General features: G+C 37.0%; 1 protein-coding gene across 5 annotated transcripts in view; it reads left to right on the top strand.

The window, feature by feature from the left end:
* cacnb2a (calcium voltage-gated channel auxiliary subunit beta 2a) overlaps window positions 1-25,726 on the top strand; it is a 168,904-nt gene that overhangs the window by 89,972 nt on the left and 53,206 nt on the right. The window contains exon 1 of one of the 5 annotated variants that reach the window (XM_088918849.1): window positions 10,806-10,903. The exons of 2 other annotated variants lie outside the window; for them this stretch is intronic. In XM_088918849.1, the coding sequence (XP_088774975.1) occupies window positions 10,871-10,903 (33 nt within the window). In that variant the 5' untranslated portion in view covers window positions 10,806-10,870. Of the gene's footprint in view, window positions 1-10,805; window positions 10,904-24,652; window positions 25,096-25,726 lie in introns of those variants that run through there. 2 more of the 5 variants (XM_088918848.1, XM_088918851.1) reach the window with 2 other exon arrangements.

The raw sequence follows: 25,726 nt of genomic DNA, 5'->3' as shown, positions 1-25,726 counted from the left end.
ATGCTTTAAAGAAAGACCTGTGTTTTTTCAGACTGGCTTAAACAAGTTTTTGAGACAAAGATAATCATACAGTTATGATATTGCATTGCATTTCACATTTTCAGGAAAGAGTATAAACAATGTTAACAACCCTCTGTGTGAACATATATTGTAGCATAACATTTTAAGTAGGAAACAAAGCATGTACCTTGCTGTTAAATTTTTAAGATGCTAAATGACAGCTTTATCTAGCAGATGCTTGCTTTCCTTGTTCTTAAAATCACCCAATAATTAAAAGATAACCTTGGGCAGAAGAGCAGGTTTCTATGTTAAACAATTCTGCTCTGTCTTTCACTTAAGGTGTCTCATTAAAAATACAAAACAGCCCATACTGCATTAAAATCAAAAGGACCAGTCACAGTCAGAAGAGGACTGTTTCACATTTGACAGACTTTAATTTTACATATGCACCAGATAAACCTTCCAGTTATAAAATATTTCTGCACTTGCTTCTCCCCATTAAATAGTCACTACAAAGTTGACACATACTGTACAGTGTCATTCACATTTATTCACTGATTAAACATAGAATGAGTTATAGAAGCATAGAGTCATAGAATGAGTTGCAGATTGGAAATTTAATAACTTTTCTGGACGCTCCACTCAAAGCGCTTTACAGGTAATGGGGAATCAATGTGAAGCTCCCACAAGGATGATGCAACAGCAGTCATAGTGCACCAGTACACTCTGCACACATCAGCTATCATTGGAGAGGACAACAGGGTGATGAAGCCAATTCATAGATTGGTATTATTAGGAGGCCATGATTGGTAAAGGTTAATTAAGAGATTTTGGCCAGGACACCACTGTTAACACCCCTACTCTTTTCAAGAAGTGCCCAGATATTTGTAATGACCACAGAAAATAAAGACCTCAGTTTTACATCGCATCCAAAGGATGGCACCTTTTTTTACAGTATAGTGTCCCTGTCACTATATTGGGGCATTAGGACTCATACAGACTGCAGGGCAAGTGTTCCCTACAGATCCCACTAACAACTCTTCCAGCACCAGCCTTAGATTTCCCTGGAGGTCTCCCATCCAGGTAGTGGCCAAGCTCTCACCTCCTTAGCTTTAGTGGTATGGCAATTGTGAATTGCCAGGTGATAAACCAGTTGACTTACATAGAATTCTCCTGCAGCGGAAGTCTTTTGATGTAGTGGAGTTAGGTAGTATACAGAACAGTAGTATAATAGGATGTTTCAACCATGATTAAGCCTGTTGCAAAATCTAAATCTTTTGGGTTGAAACTTCATTGTTAACTTGCAGGCATCTTTGACAAACGGTATTTTATTCAGTTGCATTCTACACAGGAAATATGTAGAAATATGGCAAACATAAATCAAAACAGGGAAGGGAGCAGAGATCATAAAGCTAACCTTACTGAATGTGTGGGAACCTTGAAGTGAAAACAATCTTGAGTACAGTATAAACTATTATACAGCTGCTTTCTCCATGGAAGAGCCCCTGGGCAACTGAAACTGCTTTCACAAAGTCTTCTGTACAGTATGTCGATCACAAGAAGAATGCCCATTCTCATCAGTTCTGACAAGACTGGCCAAGACCACAGTCAGTGTCTTTTATTGTGATTGTTTTTCCATACAGAAGGAACAAATGTAATTATTGTGACATACTGTACAGTATACAAAGTAGAAGACTGTAATAATAGTCAACACTACTGAACTAAAAAAAAAAACATTACTCAGTGTTTTTAAAAAAGAAAATTAGCTTTCCTGTAATTGAAAGTGTTTTTAGAATGGAATGGCAGCCATTTGAGAAAAATGTCTCTGACCGCACCAACTGTTGAGAATTTTTTTTTGAGGACAGTGTTTGCTACAAAAACAGTCTGAAACTTGAGCTAGTGCTTGCTTCTTTAGGAATATCCTTTGTAGGGTGATGTAAGGAATTTGTAAAGAATTAAACAATGCTGTTTTAATCTGAAATGCAACTATGTACCACTTTAAACACCCTCACACCTGAAGAAGGCTCCACCGCCGAAACGTTGTGTTCTCTTTCTTCTTTTTTTCAGCATGGAATAAACCTATTACTTGTTCCTTTGCAGCCTACGCATGCTGACGCAGCTACCCACCTGAACTATGTACCACTTTGCACTGATATTTCACCAATATACAAACCTAGGCCTGTGGCAAAGCACATACATGTAATACACGTACTGTAGTGCAAGATTGTTCATCACCTTATCACTGAAATTATTTAAATTCTCATGTGGTGTACAAAATTTAACATTTTTGCCATGGCAGAGTTTACAACTTAAAGAAGAAAATCATGCTTTAATGACCTTTTTTACTTAACCCCACTCTCCATCATTTGCAAATTCCAAATGTGTCAATTCATAGCAGAATTCACTGTAGGGTTATAGGTTTTAAAAATCATTCTGTAAATATGAGGTGAATGTATCATATATATATATGATATATATATACTGTATATTATAATATATGGTTTAATCTTTTAAGTAGTCAGAAGTTGCAGGAATTAATGTAGTAGAGCTGTTTTTTAAAACTAGTCTGTTGATGAGCATAGTGATTGACAACACCCTGTATTTAACTATTGGCTACAGGTATTAGAACATATTTTTAACCTAATACTCCTTGATGTATTCTGTTGTTGTAATTGTGTAGTTGTAATACTCCTTGGTGTATTCCCTTGTTGTAATTATGCAGACGTATTTTTTGCGGTTTTAACTTGCATGGGGTTGTATCAGCTCAAGCCGTTTTGTAATATGGTAATTATCTTTAGGTCTGAGATCTTACTTTTTGCCTTTGTTCTCAGACTGTTTAGATTTGCAGAACATCAGATTGTTTTTTTTTGTGGGGGGGGGGGTTCTAATGGTTTGGAAGAGAAACATTTTATGCTGTTGACTGATTGTTGTGAACTAGGTGTATCCTTATATGTGACTTTAAAATTTACGAGGGAACTATTTTTGTCTTTGATGTTTCAGATTGAATTTTTGAATTCCAATTATTATTAGTGTTTTGACTTAAAGTCAGCAGTATAGGAGCCACAACATGTTTAGGAGCTGTCAGATAGGAACACTGCCCAATTCAAGTCTGTTTTGGGAGGGCTTCCTGTTTCTTTTGTTGTTTGCATGTACTGTATTAGGGAGGAGGGGGCAGGCAGTGGAGTGGTAGAAAAAGCTGTTAAAGACAGCAAGGTTAAGGATCTCTTTTTTCTTATTAATTTTCAGCTAGAATCTATTGGGTATACTTTCTTCACTCAAGATATTATTCATTCCTCTTCCACATGGGTTTGGACTTTACTTTCCCATGACTAATGTTTTAATATTTAAATTTTGTGCTGGAGTACATTACTTGTCTTCTACGTAGAACAAAATGCTTTAATGACCTTTAATACTTTAAATATGTTTTAATTATATTACAACAATATTTTAAAATGTCTGTATTGGGCTCAGGGAGCGATAAAACTGGGATACTGTTTTATTTGAAAACAAACGTTTTGAAAAAATAAATTACAGATACTGACTTCTACATTTCAAACTATATTTTCTCTTGTCCAAATTCCTCCTTGAATTTGCCAAGTTTGATGTTTTACCTTATTTGATTCACAACTGCATAAATCAAATTTAAGTAAATTAACAAAATTTTAAAACAATCTGGTTCTTCTAGAACATGCTCAACAGGTCAAGGTTTGAGATGGTACTACATTACAAATCAGCTTTGTTAGAAATAATTAAATGTGCTTCTTAGATATCCTGCCATAGATCTAGGCAGAATTATTACATTAATAGAAGTCAAACAGTTCATGAAAGGAACTCTTTGATGATATATCTGCCAACAGAATATCACAGGAGTTGATGATTGCTTTCAGTTCCTATGCAGATGAACTGCACATTTCACCTTTTCAATCTAAATTATATAGTTTAGGCATATGGTATGGTCAGGACAGTTGTATGGTTTCTCCAGTCTCTATTTTCGCCGTCTTTTTCCTGCAGAGTTATCTATATTTGAAGAGCTTCTATCTGAGCTAAGCTTGGCATTGCAGGATATAAAAATGGGGTAAATCTCCTGGCATTGATTGCATTCCTCCTGAACTTTATTTGACCTTTTAGATCCAGCTGAGTCCTATTATGTTTGATGTGATGTATACTGCCATAGAAAAGGGTTCATTTTTGGTGGGATGTTAATATGGCTGTTATTTCCCTTTGACTGAAAAATGCAATGAATCCGCTATTGTAGCTCTCTGATATGCTCTAACTTCCAGCTGTATAACTAAGATGCTGTAATTCTGGCTGAAGATCTGTATGACCAAGCTAGAGTACCAAGGTCATACAGACTTTATTAAAGGTTTTCTTACATCTCATAACATTCTCCACCTCTGCTATGGCTTTCTCTGGCTTGTGCTGTATAGTCTTGGAATTAGGTTTCATTAATATGATTAAAATGTTATGTGTCATTCCTTCTGCAGCTTTTTTTGCCGTGCCCTTTGAGCCACGCTTTCCAGCTGTTTTTAATCTACTCTTTCTATTATATCAATCGACATTGCAAATCATTCTATGCTGGTGATTATATATTGTTATACTGTATGCAGACATCTCTCATCTATCTCATTTGCTAACTCTAGTGTATTCTTCCAGATTTCAATTTATATCAAGGCCTAAAATCCCTTGGCATCACTGCGTCCTGCCCATTGTTGATACGGCGCATATGGAGTCCTGTACTGCTCAGATCCGTGGTTCTGGCGGGGTGATAGTGGAGGCTTGTAGTGCAGCAGGGGAAGTGCTCAGATCTTTTTTGCACTGTGCTTCTTCCACTTCGTCCATGTCTGACTTTATTTTGGGGGTCCTAAGCCAGGACCCTTAGAGGGGTGTACTGCTGTTACAGGGGAATCCATTTTTAATTTGTTTTCCTGCACAAATTTATTTTGGTTCAAAAAAACATAATTGCTCACTGCGGTCTATTTATATACAAATGTATGCATGCCATGTGATTTTGAAACATTAGCAATTTGTCCATTTTATCTCCCTTGTTTAATATGTAAGTCAAACAAATCTACCAATACCATTCTCCTGCTTCTTGTTAGCATGTAATCATCTTGTACTTTTTTATTCTGTAACATACTGTAGGTACCACAGCAGCAGTGAAATATCCTCTTAGATCCACTGTCCTGGGGACTGTAAATTGCTCTCTTATACATGAGGAATGTGTCTACAAGTCATTTGCATTAAATTCTTGAGGGCAAATTCTGCTACAAAAGCTGAATCCAAATTTGAACTGCCTAGAACTACTTGAATGGTTAAAAGGTCACCTTTAATGAATACTTTGTAAAATGTCTCCAATATACTTCTTTTTGAAACAACTTTCATCATTATTTGGATTCAGAGATCATTCTGTGTAACTTAATTTAGTATAAGAAATGATGAAATATGTTGAACTTCCATAGTTACACCAGTGAATACTGCTGGAACGTCATTATCACGAATGACCCGCTGAGGAAATGGGAGGATGAACCCTATGCAGTACCTAAGGGGACTAGGCAAGAGGCTAAGTCCGAGTTGAGATCCGAGGTTCGTAGAAAAAGTACTGTAGCAGAGCAGGTTTCCAATCCAGAATAGGACAAGGCTGAAGTTGTAGTCGAAAAGGCAGTTCCGTGATCCAAAGGTGAAGGTCAATCAAGAAGGCTTCCAAATCCTAAGGGGCAAGGCAGTAGACGTAGTCAAACATGAGTTCCGAGGTAGGTAACAGAGAGCAAGAAGGAAGAGAAACTAAGGCAAGGTAGGTGCACACAAAAGAACAACCAATACCAGGCAAAGAGCAGAGGGTTCAGAAGGGTTTAAGTACTGTGCGAGGAAGAAGGTGCGTTGATTGAAGAAGTGTCGTGCTTGGCCGATTTGCAGGGGCGGTGTCGTTTGGCAGAAGTGCTCAGGGCTGGAGTGTAATTAGTGTGGGTGCGTTTCCGTGTGAGAATGCGGTGAGTAGAGGGCATGACAGTCATCATCAAGTTTCAGCATATGACCTTCCATGAATTACCCCTAAAAAAAGTCCCTGATACAGTCTAGGATTTTTAAAGGCAATAAAAATGTCAGATTGGTCTCCTTCTTAGCTCAGGGGGATAAAAGGTGAACTATTTGATTTTTTTAAAATAAATGCATACTTTTGGAGTAATATAAGCTTTTTCCTGACAAGTTTAATTTAATTTTCATTTACTCAGCCAGTTTTTCCCTTAGTCCTGTAAGTATAATAACTATAACAATACTGAATTCAGAAAGTTATACTTTGCCTAAATTCAAACAACAGTTGTTTTTTTTTTTTAAAGTAAGAGAGCTGCTTTCCAAAATGTATAAATGTCAGATTTTCCCACAGATTCTACATCATTTATGTAGGATTCATCTTGTACTCCTGACACTCATTTGTTTTGTATTTTCTTTGGGATGGAAACCAAAGTATGAGGTAATTTAAGCCCTAATTTTAAAATGTACATACAGTGTGCTGAACAAAAAAGGAAACATTCAGCTTAATTTGCAACCTGACGAAACAGGTTATCTCACTTTAGCTGACAACATTAGATGTAATAACACAACCATAGAAATGTGCAAGTGGGTTTTTGTTTTATTTACTGTACCTGTTTACAATACATGACAAAATAGTCAACTTCTGACCCTAATTAACCATGTACTGTATGTATCTCTAATGCATTATTGTATATAAAGAACGTATTTGCATTTGAGAATGGAAATCAATTTCAGAACTGTGGTACACATTTGGAAAGGAAAGAGCATTGATTTTGTTCAACAGAATCAATGACCACATCTAAGGCATGAGCCCTAAACATGAGAGAAGTCAGGTAGATGGAGCAAAGGTATCCAAAAGGATAATCCTTCACAGTGGTTAAAGCAGACCAAACATTTCTTCAATCCAGGATTTCCAATAAGCAAACACATACACTTTAATTGCTGTACAATCACGGTACTGTATGTTGCTGAAGAGAAGAGATGAAGGGAGAGAAAAGATATTAAAGTTTTCTCTTTAACCCTCAGGTATTACCAAATAAAATGTCATCAAAGTAAGAGTGTAGAAAACTGCAACTTGTTTTAATTTGCTTCATGCATTTATATTTTAGGTTTATGTTTTCCTTCAAGTATTTCATTATGCTTAAATGTATGATTTGTCATTGCTTGCAGAGCACTGAAAACTGTACTCTTTTATGAGGTTTCTTCATGGCTTAACCTCTGTTCATCCTAACACAATACATACATTGCCATTTTAATTTTTGCCATAATGTGTTCTATTAAGTGTAGCCTTTTAATTTCAGAAAGAATTACATTTTGAGATACGTTTATGTTGTGAAATTGAAAATGTACTACTATATATCCATTTTCAAAAAACATAAAATAGAGCATTTTTTATTTTCAGTTGTGTACTGTATGGCCATTGTAACTTTGTACTTACTGCTCTGAAAAAAGAAGAATGCAAAGGCCACCCTTTCTATTGATTCCATATTAATTTACGTCTACTTGTCTTCAAGAAGTTGTTTGTGCTTTCCTGGTATTTTCTTCCTGTTTTGTTGACTGTTGAATTACTGTACTTTCTTTTATTATAGCTTCACCTGGCTGTTCCAGGTATAACAAATATTCTACAGAGAAGAACAGTACGTAAATTCTAAAATGTGTAGTGGACTTTGTCTCAGATATAGTCCAAATACCAAGGGTTCTCTATACCCCAATCAACTCAAACCGTTGCTATCTCATTTGTCCTGTGGCAGTCTTTTAAAATAGAGACCGTGAGAGGACAGATATGGGGAACTGTGAATGAAGAATTCTAAATAACATCTCATAGATGGTGAATGATTAGACTGGAAGACTTGTATGAAAAAGATGTGAAGTAAGCTGAGAGCTAGTGACTATAAATGAGAATGAACGCTTGCAGGGGAAATAGTGTATGTGGGCTAAGTGAAAATAATGTCTCATCAATGGGACAAACATCACTCAGCAGTTATTTCCTTTCCCATTATGCTTCCCTATCATTGTTAGTATTCCAACTGATTACAGCCAGAATGTCATTGGTGAATCTCACACACTTACTGATAATATAAATAGCCTCCTAATAATCCAAATCTATTAACTGGCTTCATCACTCTGTTCTGCTCCTCACTGGTCGCTGATGTGCAGTGAGCGTTCTGGCTGCCATCACATCGCATTGGTGGTGGATTGGAGTCCCTATTACATGTAAAGCACTTTGAGTGGAATATCTAGTGGGGTATCTGCTATATAAGGGTAAGGAATTATTATTATTATTGTTGTTGTTGTTGTTGTTGTTGTTGTTGTTATTAAGTATTCAAGGGATCTAGGTTAGGGTCAGTTTTAGAGATTCACCTTCTTGCGCTGATGTCCTATTTTGTTCAATTACACATTATGTATACAGTATATGTTTTTAAAGTGAATATTATGATCAAATGCTCAATTGAACACTTTTGTGGGTGAAATAAATTTAATGTGAAATAATAATCATTGACTTTTGTAGTGATTTTAATCTTCTTGTCCCAGTATTTTAAAGGCATCTCAGCTAAATTTGTCATCAAGATATACTGTAATTATTGTCAAGTACTGGCAAGATATTGAAGAATGAAGAGATAAGAGAGATGTCCAGGAAGTGGGATAATAATATCATTTTCATGTTTTTGTATGTTTTTTGCAAACTATGAAGTTTAGTGGCTTGATGTAGGTTTTGTGCTCAAATGTATTCGAAGATGCTGCCTGTCCTTGGTCAGTAAGATAAGGGCATGTATTTGGTAAGCTGGCTATACGCCCAGAACATGAAAAGAACTAACTGCTAACTAGTCTGCAACTTAGATATAATTAATTGGCAGGTGTTGCTGTTTTATCATTTGTTTGGAATATGTCATAGTAACTCTTTGTGTTTTAAGGTATAAAGGACCATCTTCAGCTACTTATTTTTTAAGTCTGGTGGTTGCAAGCCGGACTTCCATATGCATATGAATAAAGGGACTTCTGCTTCACAGACACCTGAACTTTGTCATTTGTTTGACACTACAATATCAACTGATTTCTTTCAGTTTTTAAAGAAATATACATTTTTAATTGTAAGTCTTAATTGTAATCTACTTTCCCACTGCAGAATAATAAGTGAGAACAGTTTCTTTACCACTAAACAAGTGCTAAAAAAAACTGTTAGGAACATACGGTAGCACAGTTAACTGAACAAGCCATTAACGTTCCTGCAGTGGAAGTCATGTTAATGGTGAATACAGTATGCCATTTTCATTTACTGTACTACTTACTTTAGTGCTCCTCAGATGTAATGTCAAGTTATGTATTTTAGTTTTCAGATTAGCTAAATAGACATAACACATACACAAGAATACCTGCCTTACCATGAATGGAATAAGAGCCCAGAAAACCTTTGCTTCTTTCAGGTATTTGAAAGCAAAGTTGTGTCAAGTATGATATGAAACAGATGGGTCTGGGCTGGGATTGTATTTGCAATTCCAATGAACTGTTCTCAGTCTATTTGTGCTCCAGTTTGTTTAGTTTATATGGAAAGTGACATTGCATTCATGTATTAATACTTAATGGACCTACCGACACTAAAATGCAAACAAAATATTTTCCATTACAGTATAAATGTGAATGGAACTCAATGGCCACTAGCGTTTTTTTTAAGTTTTACAAGATAAAATTTTCTGATTTCAATATGTGGTATTATGATAGCATTTGAACATCAGAGACCACAAGATTTCTGGACAGGGAAGAAGTTTATTATTAATTTCTCTCTAGATTCTTGTTGTTGTTCTTTTTAGTTATTTATTTCCTTTTGAATTGTGTTAAGTATTATTTTTCCTATTGAAGCTTTAATTTTAAAAGAGGAAATTCCAAAAAAATCTTGCAGAAAATTCTGTTTTCCACAAGTGCTGTCTGAAACAATTTCATGCACTGGTTTTCATAACACCAGTTGATCAGATTTATAAATAGTTGCCTGTCAAAACAAAGCAGGATGCAGTATTTCTATTAACTGTAATAACTAGACATTCGCAAAAGTAATTTGCAGACCAAAACCAAACATTATTAACAGTATTAAAAATAACATACTGTACTATATATTGTACTGTACATAACAATAGAATAATATACTATACAGTACAACATATATATGTATTTAATATATATTTAATATACTGTACAGCTATATAAGTGACTACATTTATATAGCTGTATATTAAATGGAAATGTATTTGTTTCACCTTAATGTTGTCTTCACTGACAATGCAGTAAAAGATATATAACAGTAAGATTAAAGTGGGTTTTCAAAGAATGAATTAATCTGAATGAACCTTTCCCACCCTTTTTCTCTCTTTTGAGCTTCTGTAAAGACTTTATTGTCTTTTATTCCTTCCATTTCCTGTAGTTTGCTTTTTTTTAACTAACTAGTTTCTGCCAGAACAACATGTGGTGCAACAGTCTTAACAACTGCGAACGTGGTCTTAACCCACCCTTTCCTTACAGTGGAACGTCTTCAGGCATAGATTTACACACACACACAGACTGCTGCAGCTGCTTTTGCTACATTCTGGAATTTTTAGGCCTGCCCTATTGGCCGGAGTTTTAGTTCCTAAATTGCTATCTGTGGGGGTAGCAAGGGGCTTGTTTCCAAGGCTTGTGAACGGCAGCGACTGAGTGAAGGGAGTTTTCTGACCGTGGGAAAGAGGCTACTCAGTCTTGTAGCCGAGGAAACGGAGTACTGGATAGCTGTAGTTTGTTTGTGTTAAAAGGAGCTTTTTTTCATTGTGAGTTCCATGGCAATGGTGAATAGCTGAAGTGAATCCGTTGGAGAGCAAGCATGTACCTCTCTGGAAGTGAGGAGTCTGATGTGGTAAGTCTTGAAGCACTTTTTACAGATGTGGAATGCATTGGCGCATGCAACAGGAGGTACCAACAAAAAAAAAAATCTTCTTGAAGTGCTAGCTGAAATAATTCATCTCAAAGTTTTGAATTCCGTTTCATAGTACAGATCCTTAACTTATACAATACATCTTAACATTCTTTGAAACTTACTTAAAGTGTATAACGCTGTATGATCAACTAAGGCAAGTAGAAAAAGGTGGAAATGATTTCTGTGCTGAACACTGAAAGCACTTCGCGATTCACAAGAATACAGCACTGCTATGAAATGTTTCATGTCAGAGTTTCTAAGTAATAACACTCCCAGTGGTTGTATTGTCTTTGATTACAGTGTTTACTTAATTGCCGACTTCAGTTCATTTTCCTTGGAAGTACAAAAAAAAAACTTGGTCCTGTCTTGCCTTTCAAAGCTTTGCATGAAATGTGGCTTCCATATTGTCAAAGAACTAAATGACATTTTTCTGTACTTAGAAAACAAAAGGTTTTGTTACAGTGAATGAAAACTGGCCACAATAAGTTCTATATTAAATTATTGATCAGTTAAATTAATTCCTTAACAGTTGTACAAGTTATAATCAGATTTTTCTTTAAATATGAATTCAGAACTGTAAGTTCTATAAAAAGAACATTTCTCGATTCTATAAGCATGAGATAAAGTCTTTTATCTCCAAAATCACAAGTAAAGGGTTGAAATGGGTGTTGAGGCTCCATTCACTACATATTTTATTCTAGTACATAGAAATGTAATCAATTACATGGACCACCAGGAAAGAACCAGACTGTTTTTAGTAATTTTCAAAACCATCCATCCATTTTCTAACCGGTTTTCCAATTCAAGATCTTGGCAAATAACAGTCACAAGGCAGGTTACACCCTGGATGGAATGCCAATCCTTCGCAGGGCAGACAGACACAAATACTGTACCGACTCACACGTACTCATACCTAAGGCTGATTTTCCCAGAAGGCAGTTAAACTACCAGGATATTTTTGGACTGTGGGAGGGATCCAGAGCACCCAGAGGAAACCCAGGTGAACACAAGGAAAACATAAAATCCCCATACAGATAGCATCCCAGGTCTAAAATTGAAACCAGTGCCCCAGCACTGAAAGGCAGTAATGCTGTACTGCCAGAACTGGATTTTGGTGTTCGTGGGCCCTAGGCACTTTCACTCCGATATGAAAGGGGTAAACGCCAGTTGAATAAGGTCGATTGACAAGATGCACTTTGAACTATTCTAATGCTAAACCACGTGGTTGATGGAGCGAGTCAGTGACCATCACTTCGATACTTCTAGTTTCTAGAACAGCCGCTAGATAGCGTATGATTATTGATGTAGAGCACCTAGAGTCGATCACAAGCATGTTGTTTCAGTTCGTGTTTCATTAGTCACTAGTGTTTCCCTCCTTCGTAGGCCCTAGGCACTGTGCCTACAGGGCTGGATTTCCCATTAGGCATGGTGCCTACAGTGCCTAATGGGAAATCCAGCACTATGTACTGCTAACCACTGTGCCACCTTGCTGTCCATCTTCAAAACCAATCATCATAAAAACATGAAGTGTTTCATTGAAAGAAATTCATTAATCAGATTTTGGAGATTGGCAGGTGTGACATGGGTACATGCATGAATACAACATACAAGTTTGTATGTTACAAACATACAAGTATGTTTGTAAGTGTGTCCGTGTTTGTGTCTATGTGTGCCATTCAATAGACTGGCATCCCATCCAGGATACTTCACAGTATACAGTAGGTTCCAGCACTCTGAAGCAAATGGATGGATGTTAGGATTTTCCAAATTTGATAGCTAGGCTCCAGACTCATCACTATATTTTTCAATTTAGCTGGCCATTTCTAGCACCTATCAATCTTTTTTTAGCACATTATCCGTGTGTTCCTAGTAGAACTGAAAGAGCTATTTCAATGATATGTACCCTGGAAAATCTATTTTGACATAGCACCTTTCCAGTTCCAGTCCTTTTTTAGAATTTTATGTCTATTAATTGCCACCCACAAGAAATCTTCACTTCATTTGGTCCACAGGAAAAAAACTTGATATCACTATATTATGTCAACACTTGTAACATTTATTTGGTTTTAAAAAGATTCACTACCTAACAGGCCCAACGTACAAACTACAATGTAATTTTTTTCACAGTACACATAAACATATGGACTGTTTTTTCTATATCAGTGTCAAAACATAGCCTGTAACTACTGTAATTCATAGGATTTGTTAGGAGTTTTGGCACAACCCATCAGCACATGTTATTCAGTGTAAATTATATTCCACCAGCATCTCTGTATTTTGATTTGTCTTGGTCTTTAAACAGTAAATGACAAATCCTCTTTCCCAGTGTGAATAAGAACAAGTTTCAGCCTCCCCAGGCCCATCGCCAACAGAGGTCATTGCATGAGTCAGCAGGCAAGAAAAACTGCCCTGACAAAGTACCACTTTTCTATAAACTGTCTCCTTGTTGTAGATACAGTGTAGCAGCTACATTTTTATATGAATTGATAAAAACAATTTGAAAGACTATAAAATGACAGTGTGCAAATATTAAAAAGTTGTTTTGCTGGGTAACTAGAGGCAGTTTTCATATGATTCTATCACTTCATATTTGACAAAGTGGAAATAATTTTTCATGTTCATTTTTTCAAGTTCAGGTCTAGAAAACCAGAAAACCAAAATTTAAATAAATCAACCGATTGTTTTTTGGAGGTATCACAGTGACCACTTCTCCAAGCTGAAATATGGTCTCCAGAAACAGACAAAACTATTCATTCCAAACTAATTGCATTGCAAGCGGGCACATTTTTCTTTTACAGATGCCAGCAAAACAAACAAAACAGAAAATGGAAAAACAAATAAAGGTGGAAACACCTTTGTTTTTTGTAATTTGTTTCCCTTTGAACTGCTTTGTGATGTTTGAGAGAAAACAGCAGTATCTGCTGCCCTTGAGTTCTGCCACAACTTGAAGTATGATCTCAATTTCTCAGGTGACCAGCAATTTTCAATCAGCCTTATCAATCAGATCTGTTTGGTGATGGGTTATTAAAGTCTGGCCTGGGTTCTCAATGAAGAGTGTCAGTAAAGACCTGCAATTAGTATTGCTTTTTTATTTTATTTTTTCAACCCCTTCTTCAGTTTTATGTGTAAATATTAATTATGCATGTGTATAAATTGCTGAGAAGGGAACATAAGGCTTTTAAAATGGTTTCCTGGAAATATTAGGAGCTTATTTGCAAACAAATGGCTGTCCTCTGATGCATTACAGAATGTCTCCCCAACAGGATACAATGTAGGCAAAACCCTTTTTGTGATAGGGACAGATTACAATATTGCAAGCAGCTATTCCTAGTTTTCTCCTCAAAAATGTTCTTGTAACCATTTTGCCATTTAAGAGTCTTATTCTGTAAGTATCATTATGTTATGCACTAGAGCGGGGTTAGAGTGGGGTCGTAACAGCTTTTCAACACATACTGTGAATAAATATGAATATACGTGATGTACATTTTTGAGAACAGCAACTGTGTATTTCTCTTGCAAAGGCCATTTCATTGGGTCGAGTGATGCCAACATTCATTTTGTTAAGAAAGGAATGAAGACTTTCATTATACAGTAACTATCATTATTGTTTGCAAAATAAAAGATTCACTGGTTGGTGTGAACAAGTTTATTTTATTTACTTTTATTTCTGGCACCACAAGTAAACAGTAGATCATAAGCGATATATGTGTTTCACATTAATCTCAGCTGATAACAGGATAAGGGAATATGTCTTTCTAATGAATATTGGTACACAGTGTTTTTTTTTTCTTTATTGATAGGTGGTCTTTATTATACTCATTCTGACTAAACATTAGATGTTAAAATACAGGATGTAATTTTTATGCTTATAATCATTGCATAAACAGTCATGTACTGTTATGTCATGTACAATATTTCATTGCAGCTTCATTTTAAATAGGTTCACACATTAAGAATATAAAAAATTCAAACGAGATATTTCGTGCATCTTCGTCATTTTGGTACTATTAGCTGATTGATCCAAGGATCTCATTCAGTTGTTGTCTTGAAAGAATCAATGGTATCTGCTTTGAGATCATGGCTGGGTAGCTTGTTCCACACTCCCATACTGTGTAAAAAAGTATCTTAGTTCTCAGTTTTAAATATTTATCTGTATCTTGTTCATATTTCACTGAAACCCTTCTTAGAATAAAACATTTCTTCAATTTTATCCAAGTTGTAGTACAAACCTGTTTTATCATTAATAATAATAACTGCTTTGTTATTAACTGCTTTTTACACCTATATAGCGCTTTTTCTGGACACTCCACTCAAAGTGCTTTACAGGTAATGGGGACTCCCCTCCACAACCACCAATGTGCAGCATCCACCTGGATGATGCAACGGCAGCCATAGTGCACCAGAATGCTCACCACACATCAGCTATCAGTGGGGAGGAGAGCAGAGTAAAGAAGCCAATTCATAGATGGGGATTATTAGGAGGCCATTATTGGTAAGGGCCAATGGGAAATTTGGCCAGGACACCGGGGTTACACCCCTACTCTTTTTTGAGAAACACCCTGGGATTTTTAATGACCACAGAGAGTCAGGACCTCGGTTTTACATCTCATCTGAAGGATGACTCCTGTATACAGTGTAGTGTCCCCACCACTATACTGGGGTATTAGGACCCACATGGACCGCTGGCCCCACTAACACCTCTTCCAGCAGCAACCTTAGTTTTTCCCAGGAGGTCTCCACTCCAGGTACTGACCAGGCTCACACCTGCTTAGCTTCAATGGGTTGCCAGTTGTGAGTTGCAGGGTGATATGGCTGCTGGCCGTATTATACAAGTAATAATTAAATCCCAAAATATGAAAACTAAAAAAGAGCAGAAAATACTTTAGTCTTCAGTTTGCTTCTTACTAAATTAAGGTAAAAGAGGGAGTTCTCCATCTATGGGTGAGGAGCTTCGGAGTGATTACAGGCTGGTACAGCAGTCTTACAGAGTCTTACAGAGTGTGGAGAACTTCATTGTCTTCTAATTTTATTCCAGTCTAGGTCACAATTACTTGACTGCTATAATTATTTTCTTAATTCATCAAGATTAATGAGACCTTTAGGCACTGTTTGAAGTAATCTATAAAACCTGAAGGTTTGGTACTCTACAGGACCACGGCTCAAGCCCACTGATTAACTAGTCAGGGACTATTGGAGGAGTACATTACTTTAGAAGATGTTACAAAAGCCCTACTCAACAGAAATTAATATAAACAGTAGAGTAAAAAGTTTGATGCACAAAAAAGTCACGTGCCAGAATTCTCTAAAAAGGAAGAAAGCTAACCTGATTTTGAAACAAAAATCTGAAAAAAGTAAGCCATTGTTCTTAAAGTCTTAACTTTCAGTTTTTGTTTTTCATTTTTTTTTTCATTTTTGTAGCTACTTTGTTAAATGTGGAATAAAAATACTTGGGTTTTATAATGAATAATCTTTTGCAATGAATCTTTGTAAAGAAATGCATAAACTCTCCTTGTCCCTCACTCTTCAAATGTTTCAGAAGAGTTGTGCAGCAAATAATAAACAACTTGTACTGATCAAAACATATCAAAGTGCCACTCAACTGTGTTCATAATGACAATAAGTACAACAAGCTATAGTACAAAGTAAGGTTCATTTCATTTCTCTGGTGCTGTGGTTCAGTAATATTGACCTTAAAAGTAAACATACTGTACTCAATAGGACCATTCGATAGGTAATTAAATCTAGAGCCTAGAGTAAAAATGAACCTCAGAGGACTTTGGGTTGCAGGGTATACAAATAACAATTGTTAAAATCCCATGTGGTCATTCTCCACAAGTTCCAAGTGTGTTGAAGAGTTTACAGTGTGTCAGTTTTCTGAAACAAGCAAAAAGAAAAGCACTTACTTTAAGTCATCCTCATCATCACATCACTTTATTAACCCTTTACAATTTCTTGCATTAGGAATTTGTCTTTTTGCATACCTCAGCTTGCTCTCCATGAAACACACAGGCAGGGAGAGAGCATGGGGTCAGAGAACAGGGTTAGCCATTGCACAGCACCCCTGGAGCAGTTGGGGTTAAGGGCCTTGCACAGGGGCTTAACAGAGTAGGGTTCCTCTACCAGCTGCAGGATTTGAACCAGCAACCTTCCAGCCACAGGCGCAGATCCTTAGCCACAGAGCCACCACCTTGCCCAAAATGCAGAGAAATATAGTAGGAATGCTGTTTCAATGACTCCTAAAAAATAGTCTTTTAAAGGTTGAAGATTACATCATCTCTGTGTATTGTTTAATCATGGGCATTTTAAGATACAGCAGTTATCTCTGATATCAGATTCTCTGATATATACATTGCTCTTCCACTGGAGAGATAAAAATAGGCAGCATGGACAGATGGCACTCATGCCATCTCATTTGAGTGTCACTCATTTGACACTTTCTAAAACAGGGTTATGGCTTGTTTTGAACTTGATTGCTGCTCACATGTAAAGCAACTTTCTACGACTAACTGGCATGCCACAAATTGAATGACACATCTTGTGGAATATAACTCTTTGTCACTGTCCTCTGATAGTCCTAGATGTATCCTTTTCAGGCTACAAAAGGCATTTTCTACCCGATGAAGATCTCTCATTTCAGTCTCATATCTTAGCTCCTGTCAAATCTGCTTATTTCTACTTGCAAAATACTGGACAGGCTCTCTCAATGCCTTTTAGTAGCAAATGCTTTCCTCTTTCTTTATTTTCATTTGCAAATTTCTGCTGCCAGGCTCTTGAATGGCTTAAATCTATATCAGATATGGAACATGTAAAGGTTTATTCCATGCTGAAAATAAAAGAAAACCTGTGACACCTGAACACACCAGAAGAAAGCTCCACAGCCCAAATGTTGTTTCTCTTTTCTTTTCAGCATGGAATAAACCTTTACCTATTCCTTTGCAGCCTAAACATGCTGACGCAGCTACCTACGTGAACTATATCACATGCAGTTAATTTCAAATAACTGCCTTCCTGTTACATGCTTCTGTGTCTTGAAATGTTGTGTTTTGAGTTGTAGGGAACTTTTGAATCTTTATCTTTATGAGGTTTTGATCAATTATGCTCTCCGAATACCCAGTGTTGTAACTTAATGCAGGAGCTATGACCCTTCCTGATATTGATCATGTTGGTGTGTCAGTGTGGTTTCAATTATTTTTGCATCAGCTCTGCAGAATGCAATTCTCTAGGCTGCTGAAGAAGCTGGTAGAATTGACGAATTGACTAGGAAGTGTCCGTAAGAGCTTAGATGACGTATGTGAAACCTGGCAGTGTAAACACTTCCAGCTTTAAAGCTTTAAAGAGTGGATGTTTGTTGAGATGTGGGGGATTGCCAGATCAAAAAACAATTGTAAAGTTTACTTTGGTTTACCTAATTAATTAAGTTAATTTAATTAATTTGTGTGTAATGATTAACAAATGATTAACAATGAGCAGTCCAGAAACACACCGTTTAAGATGACATTTAGACAACAGAAAGGGAAAAAAGAGAGAAAGGACAGAAGAAAGATGAAAAGAGGAGAAAGAGAAAAGAAGAGGGGGCAAAGAAGAAGGTCAGACCTCAAGAGGTCAGATGGATTTTGACCATGAAGCTAGCACCAGGCGAGAGCCCCTACTTCATGATCATCCAAACAAATCCTAATTGGAGTTAAGTATTTGAACCTTATTAGATAGAGCTTGCTTTTCTGTGTTTTAGTGAACTTAGGTTTCTTGAGTTCCCTACTCCTTTCGTGAAACACCCTGGGATTTTTAATGACCACAGAGACTCAGGACCTCACAACCTTTTACGTCTCATCCGAAGGACGGCACCTTTTTACAGTATAGTGTCCCCTGTATCTACTACAGTATATCTCTTATTAAGCTTATCTCTTATTGTGCCCTCTGTGGCATTATTTAAGAGTTCAATACTTAGTAGCAGATTTTCTGGGTGATTAGAACGTTAGACCTCTGAAACGCTTTGTTTGTACATTCTGTAAATATAACAGCTGGTGTGTTGTATGTTTTGTAGTATGTAGCGTAGTGGTTGTCTTGTCATTGTTAACAAACATTTGTTTAACCAGTTGTGCTCGGATTATTACTCTTTTCACCAAAACTGTGCCAGAGAATAAAGAACCCACATGCCTCTAATTATAACAACAACTATTGGTATATTCTAGAGAATCACTTGTAAGTTAAGGGTCGTAAATATTTATTTTACTTATTGACTAAACCACTCGGTCAATTCCTGATTTTCACCAGTTTTCGAGTTTTCAATATGATAAGGATTTTTAGGATTGTTATGGTGTTCTCTGACTGCTTGTGATCAATATGTGTTCAGGTATCATCTTTATTATTGTAATCCAAATTTTCACTTCAAGATGTGTCTTGTGCTTTTTTAGAATATACTGGAGCAATGCCAACTGTATCTTATACACACACCTGAGCCACTGATGAATCCTATCACAAATCCTACCACATCAAAACACTGGTCTCCTGGTGTGGGGAACTGAAATGGTTTTACAAGGAGTGACTTTTCCCAGAGAAGTGACAGAAGTGACAGACATGATTATCTACAAACCAGTACAAAGAATTTGAACAAACTGTCTTTCTTTGTTAAAATAAAAACAGGTTCTGTACTGTAGTACATCTACAGTACATGTTGCAAATGTTGGATACACTAAAAAGTACTGTACATAAAGTGCTGAAGGGAGACATGAAAAGGAGCCCATTATTATTGGCAGGTTTAAAGGGCAGGTTTGAGTTTTTGTGCTGAACGTTTCATTTTGCAACTTTTTTTTTCTGTATATGCATTAAAACATGTTTCTCCACAGCTTCCGAGTAATGAACCACAATGCAATGACACCATAGCCCTTACATAAGTTTCCTTATAGTGCCTGAATAAGTTCACTGTTATAGGAAAACAGAGTCACACATTCTGCCAGTGAATATTGGCCAGTCATTTGTTGTAAGATTTTAATAATAATAATAATTGCTTACACTTATGTAGCGCTTTTCTGGACACTCCACTCAAAGCGTTTTACAGGTAATGGGGTCTCCCCTCCACCAATGTGCAGCACCCACCTGGATGATGCGACGGCAGCCATAGTGCACCAGAATGCTCACCACACATCAGCTATCAGTGGGGAGGAGAGCAGAGTAAAGAAGCCAATTCATAGATGGGGATTATTAGGGGGCCATTATTGGTAAGGGCCAATGGAATATTTGGCCAGGATGCCGGGGTAACACCCCTACTCTTTTCAAGAAACACCCTGGGATTTTTAATGACCACAGAGAGTCAGGACCTCAGTTTTATGTCTCATCCAAAGGACGGCGCCTGTTTACAGTATAGTGTCCCCGATCACTGTACTGGGGCATTAGGACCCACATGGATCACAGGGTGAGCGCCCCCTGCTGGCCCCACTAACACTTCTTCCACCAGCAATCTTAGTTTTTCCCAGGAGGTCTCCCATCCAGGTACTGACCAGGCTCACACCTGCTTATGTTCAGTGGGTTGCCAGTTGTGAGTTGCGGAGTGATATGGCTGCTGGCATGACATTTAAAAAAAAATAAAAATAAATATTTCAATTGTGAGTCCTACATACTGTATGATATTTGGTGAACACAATGTTGAGTGATCTAAAGCAGTGGTTCTCAAAGTGTGGTCCATGGACCACTGGTGGTCCGCAAGCGTGCTCCAGGTGATCCGCGGGCTGACCTAGTCATCTTTCTTAAAGCAAGTCTAAGCAGCTCCATTCTTCACATCAACTTTTTAAGTAATAAAAACATTTGCAAAATTAGCAATTTTGTTTGTAAAATTATTAGTACTTTCATAAAATGTAATTCAACATTAATTTTAGTACATGAATAGGTGATGATTTCTACAGGGTAAGAAGTGGACGTAGGCATAGGTGGTCCACTGCATCTGTGACTTGGTTTAAGTGGTCCATAGAACTTTGAGAGCCACTGATCTAAAGAGATTAAGCTAGCTACTGTTAGCTTGTGAACATCATATGACTGAATCAGAAGCCCAGTGGTCTTGTTTTACATTGGGGAAATAGGGAATCAGACTTCTTACAGTGCATTGGCATTGCAGTTTTGGTGTTATAGGTTCAGCAAAATTATGCACTTTGTACTTTTTGGTGTTACTAGGAACTAGAATTTGTGCTGGGAATCCTTGTGGAATATCCTCGGGGACTGTCCTATTTTCCTCAGTCTATAAAATTGAGCAGCCTGTGAGCAGTCCTGGTGTGCTCTCAGCTGTTATTCACGTAGTAGTTACAGTATAACTTGCAGTGAAGTGAGCAGCATGAGTTGTAAAACTCTGCCTTGTTTCCTAATTATCTTGTACCCCTGCTGAACTGTAATTCTCCATTAAAATATTATGTAGTCTGCTAACCACAGGGGGAAAATACATAGTAATGGTATGATACTCAGAAAAACAGGGTTCTATTCAGATTTTATTATCAACAAACATATATACAAATTTACATCCCAAAAAATCCCAAAGCACTTCACATACTGTAGAGGAGGGGATCCACTTCATCCACCAGTGATGTGATGTATGACAAACAGCAGCCCCAATACACAGCATGGAGAAGTGAGAAATTACTTCACCAGCTGAACTAAGGCAGGAATTTAGGAAGGCAAGGCTCTGCAAGCTCAAGCTGGAATTTAGCCAGGTAAACACCCCTCTAGTTTTACAAAGAGTGACATAGAATCATTAATTATCAAGAAATAATTATTAATTAAACAAAATCTCTGTTTAAAGTCTCACTGTAGTAAATGTTTATTCCACCATCCATTATCAGAAAGGTACTTGTACCAAATCGGGTCACATCTACCCTAAGCCTATGCTGAAATTATAGGGTGCAAGGTGTTACTGACACCACATCACTGCTCTTGCCCTGAGAACCAGTCCACCTCAGGGACCAGGATAAAGGGATAATTTTCCAATTAAAAGAACCAATCAAATCTATGTACTTAGTATGTAACTTTACTTATATTAAATATGCTATATTAGTACTATATTTTGCAATTGTTATGTTTTGTTTTGGCAGTAAAATGAGACCTCTTTCTCTATCAGTACGTATTGTTTTGTGCACCTTATAATCTGAATTACAAAACATATTTTTGGCAAGTCAAACCCAGTCATATATATGATTAAAACATGATTCCAAGTACAGCCTAAAACAGTATCTTTAATGATAAAACAAAAAGTTACAATCTGTGCAAATATATTACAAAAAAATAGAACAGCAAGGCAAAGCATAAGTAGTTATTGATGGGCGGTCCTTTAAATATGAGTGTGTAGACGGAGGTAGTAAAATTGGGGCAATCTCAGCCTTATTAAAGACATGGCTTCAATTTCTAATTATATACAGGACTAATTAATGCCCTCTTTTGAAATGATGAGCAAGAGAAGAAAAGAGGCCCATTCGTAAATTTCAATGTGACAGCTAAATCGGTCATGATGCTGCCCAGAGAGAATAAATTGGCGTTCTATCCTTTCATTCCCCCTCAATAATCTCCTGAGTTCAATGTAAGCTGTCACGGCTCAGAAGGCAGACTGAGATTTCTTTAAAGCAACTACTAGGAAGTGATTGTTCTAGTCATCCAAGGATTTGTTTTGTCCACATAAACAAAAGCAAGGAATTTCCCAAAAATATTTCTGCACCCACTTCTCCAAGAGTCTGGAGAAAGTGACATGTGATATGCATTGTGCAATTGAAAAGTTGAAGGAACTTGAAGGAAGTGTTTTGCACCAAGGCTTGCTTAATTGACACTAAAGCCATAGTAGAAAGTGCAAAACTGCCTGTACTATAACTACTATAACTTTTAGAATGACCTAGGAGTTACATGCAATTTTGTTTACATACGTATTAATTAGCAAAGGCCTGTCACTGTACTGCATATAACAAAGAATATTTACTGCAGTAGCAATACCAACAGTCATCTTCTGCCATAGAAGCTGCCATATCTGACAGTTGTGTGAATGATAACTTACATGCTTAAAGATTGTGATCTGTTTGGCTGTAGTTTTCTTTTTAATGTTTCTCAAAGAAGATCTTAGGTCTGCTCTCAAGAACATGTATGTTCCCCAAATGTTTTGTAATAATTACATCTCCATATACTTTAAAGACTTCACCCATGTGAGTAAATCTTCTGTTTAGAATTTGCTGCTGTATGAAGTTATTTTATTACTTTCAAAGAGAAAACACTATTTACCCAGAGGAAGGGAGATCAGCACATTATAAATGGATTTTTGTGAGACCCATCTTTTTTTGTACCCTTTTTCCTGTGTACAGTATGTTCTTTCTCTAATCTAGCATTTTGTAAGCACTTGTCTGCCTTGCCTATTGTGTGTGGGAAGGAGTGATGTGAATAGATCTTACAGTAGTTGGTAGAATCCCTAGAAATAAAATCAATAGCACCATTGACTGATTCTGTTTCAATTACTGTATACTAATGAAGTTTATCAGCTTCAATATATTCTAGAGTCAAATACAATAATGCAAGCTGACAGTTTTGATTAGAACAAAATTATTTTAGTATACAAATACAGTGTATATGCTTCTTAACAGACTCCTTAGATGTTTGGTATTATTCTATTCTTTTCACTTACTAGTTTTCTCTTTATGCAGAAACACATTTCTCTGCTGATCTTGTACCTTTATGTAAGTTAGTTAGCAGGTAGTTCTGATAGATCTGTATTTTCTCGCACAAAATGTAACTTTTAAGGTTTACGGATATTAAGAGGAGGAATATATGATATTAAGAAATATCTGATAATAGTCCATTAGATTTGATTGGTAAATGTAAAGAATTTATTACAATAAGATTTTTAATTGTCTGCTCATGTATAGTTGCCTTGAATTGTTATGAAGTTTTTGAAGTTTCTTATCAATATAATGTTTACTGTATATTGCTAAATGCCTAGCTTAATTTTATCGCACATAAACAATGCTGTATTAAAAACAGTTACTGTTATCAGTAGAAATCATTACTGGAGGGCTTTGGTAAAATGTTTATGCTCATAACATAAATGCTTATAACTCCGGATTTGTACTGCTTTGTACACATTTAAAAAGATCTTATTTGCCTTTTTACAGTATGTTCAGTCCGCTTTGTAAGGTCACAGTTGGTGAGTTAAGTAAATCTATTTCAGATTTTTTTGTTAACCTTACTAATGCATAGCTCATCCTCCCATTCCTGTGAGTTTAAGTCCTTACAAGTAAACTATTCATATATTTCCACTGCAAGAGTACTAGTAAACTAAAAACACTTGTATAGATTAATGTGCCTGTCAAGTACTAATTCCCCCCCTTTTAATTTAGAATATTTTTACATGTTGCTTGTGAAGAATAATTGTAGAAGTTGGAAAATGAAGAAGTTGGATGAAAATGTAGAGAAAAAAAATCAAGTTACTGGACTTCACTGAAAGCTGTTTTTGAAACAGTTTTCCCTGGGGCTTGTGAAGGGAAGTTTTGACATAGATTAAGCATCAGCCTGATGTCAGCATCTGAGTAGGGAGATCCACTGGGCATGCGTGTCTGGTACCTTGAGAGACGCCGCTGAACTTTGGACTTGTAAATATCACTGGGCACACTAGTGTATGCACAAGATGCACGTGGAAATGATGCCCGTGCCCCTGTTAACTCGGGTCCTGCCTAGAGCGACACACACACACACAATAATACAAGGAACATCCAGTAACGGAGGTAAAATAGAGCTAAATTACAGACACCTGAGAAGTGCTTCAAGCAGAAATAGACTCATGCCCTGTAGGTTTGTCTCCAGGAAGCAGATCCTCTGCCGATTTCCCCTGTGAGGGATGGCAGTGCAGTGGTTTGGCTTTGCATCACAAGGCGAGAGAGGGGCAGGCGAGTGAGGTATGAGAGGGGAGAAGCGGGAAGAAGCAAGGCAGTTGCTGCAGAGTGCGCACTGGGAGCCGGCAGCAGCGGAGATTATGCATTGCTCAGTGTGCACACGTCGACGGCGGAGCAGCGGCAGCGGGACCAGTGGCTTGGGACACTGAGGGACGGGTCTGGCTAATGAAGGCCACCTGGATCAGGCTTCTGAAAAGAGCCAAAGGGGGTCGTTTGAAGAATTCGGACATCTGTGTAAGCTGCCGATGGCATTGTTCAGAGCCTGTGTCTGCGCGCGTGTGTGTGTGTGGCAGAGGAGTTGCCTGTCATAGCTAAATTCAGATTAGCCTTGGTGAAGCTTGTACTGAATGCTTTCAAGGTAAAGATGAGAGCTGTTTGTTCATTGTGTTTTAGGTCACTTCCCAACCTGGTCTTGTTGCCATTCATACTTGATTAATTGGCAGATCAGGGTGTAACAATGAGATATAAAAATAGCAAGGCATTTAAAAAAAAAGATGGGAATCATAACAGTGAAACAGGAGGGCTGAAAAGTACATGCTTCCTTCATAGCAGGTACTGTTTTACAAGATATGAGGCAGAAAGCCATGTTAGAAATGAAATGGACAGGCTGATGAAGCTGGGACATGGGGTTATTTGTAACAGAGAAATGATGAGAGTGTGAACTCATGCACTTCAAATAGTCTTCGCAAGAGGAAACTGCAATGTTTCTTATGTAGGCGTACCTCTAACTGTTTTTGTTTTCAAAACCGGTGTTTTGCTTAAATATGTTAATTATACGGTGTCAGTGAAAAACAAGCAATGGCTCTCGCTGAATAAATTCAAAGAATGGATAGATCTCTTTGATTCATATTCATTTCAAATGCTG

This window comes from Atractosteus spatula, chromosome 6 (assembly GCF_055471065.1).
Source record: "Atractosteus spatula isolate fAtrSpa1 chromosome 6, fAtrSpa1.hap1, whole genome shotgun sequence".
Classification (NCBI taxonomy): domain Eukaryota; kingdom Metazoa; phylum Chordata; class Actinopteri; order Semionotiformes; family Lepisosteidae; genus Atractosteus; species Atractosteus spatula.
This window is presented reverse-complemented; position numbering and strand designations above follow the sequence as displayed.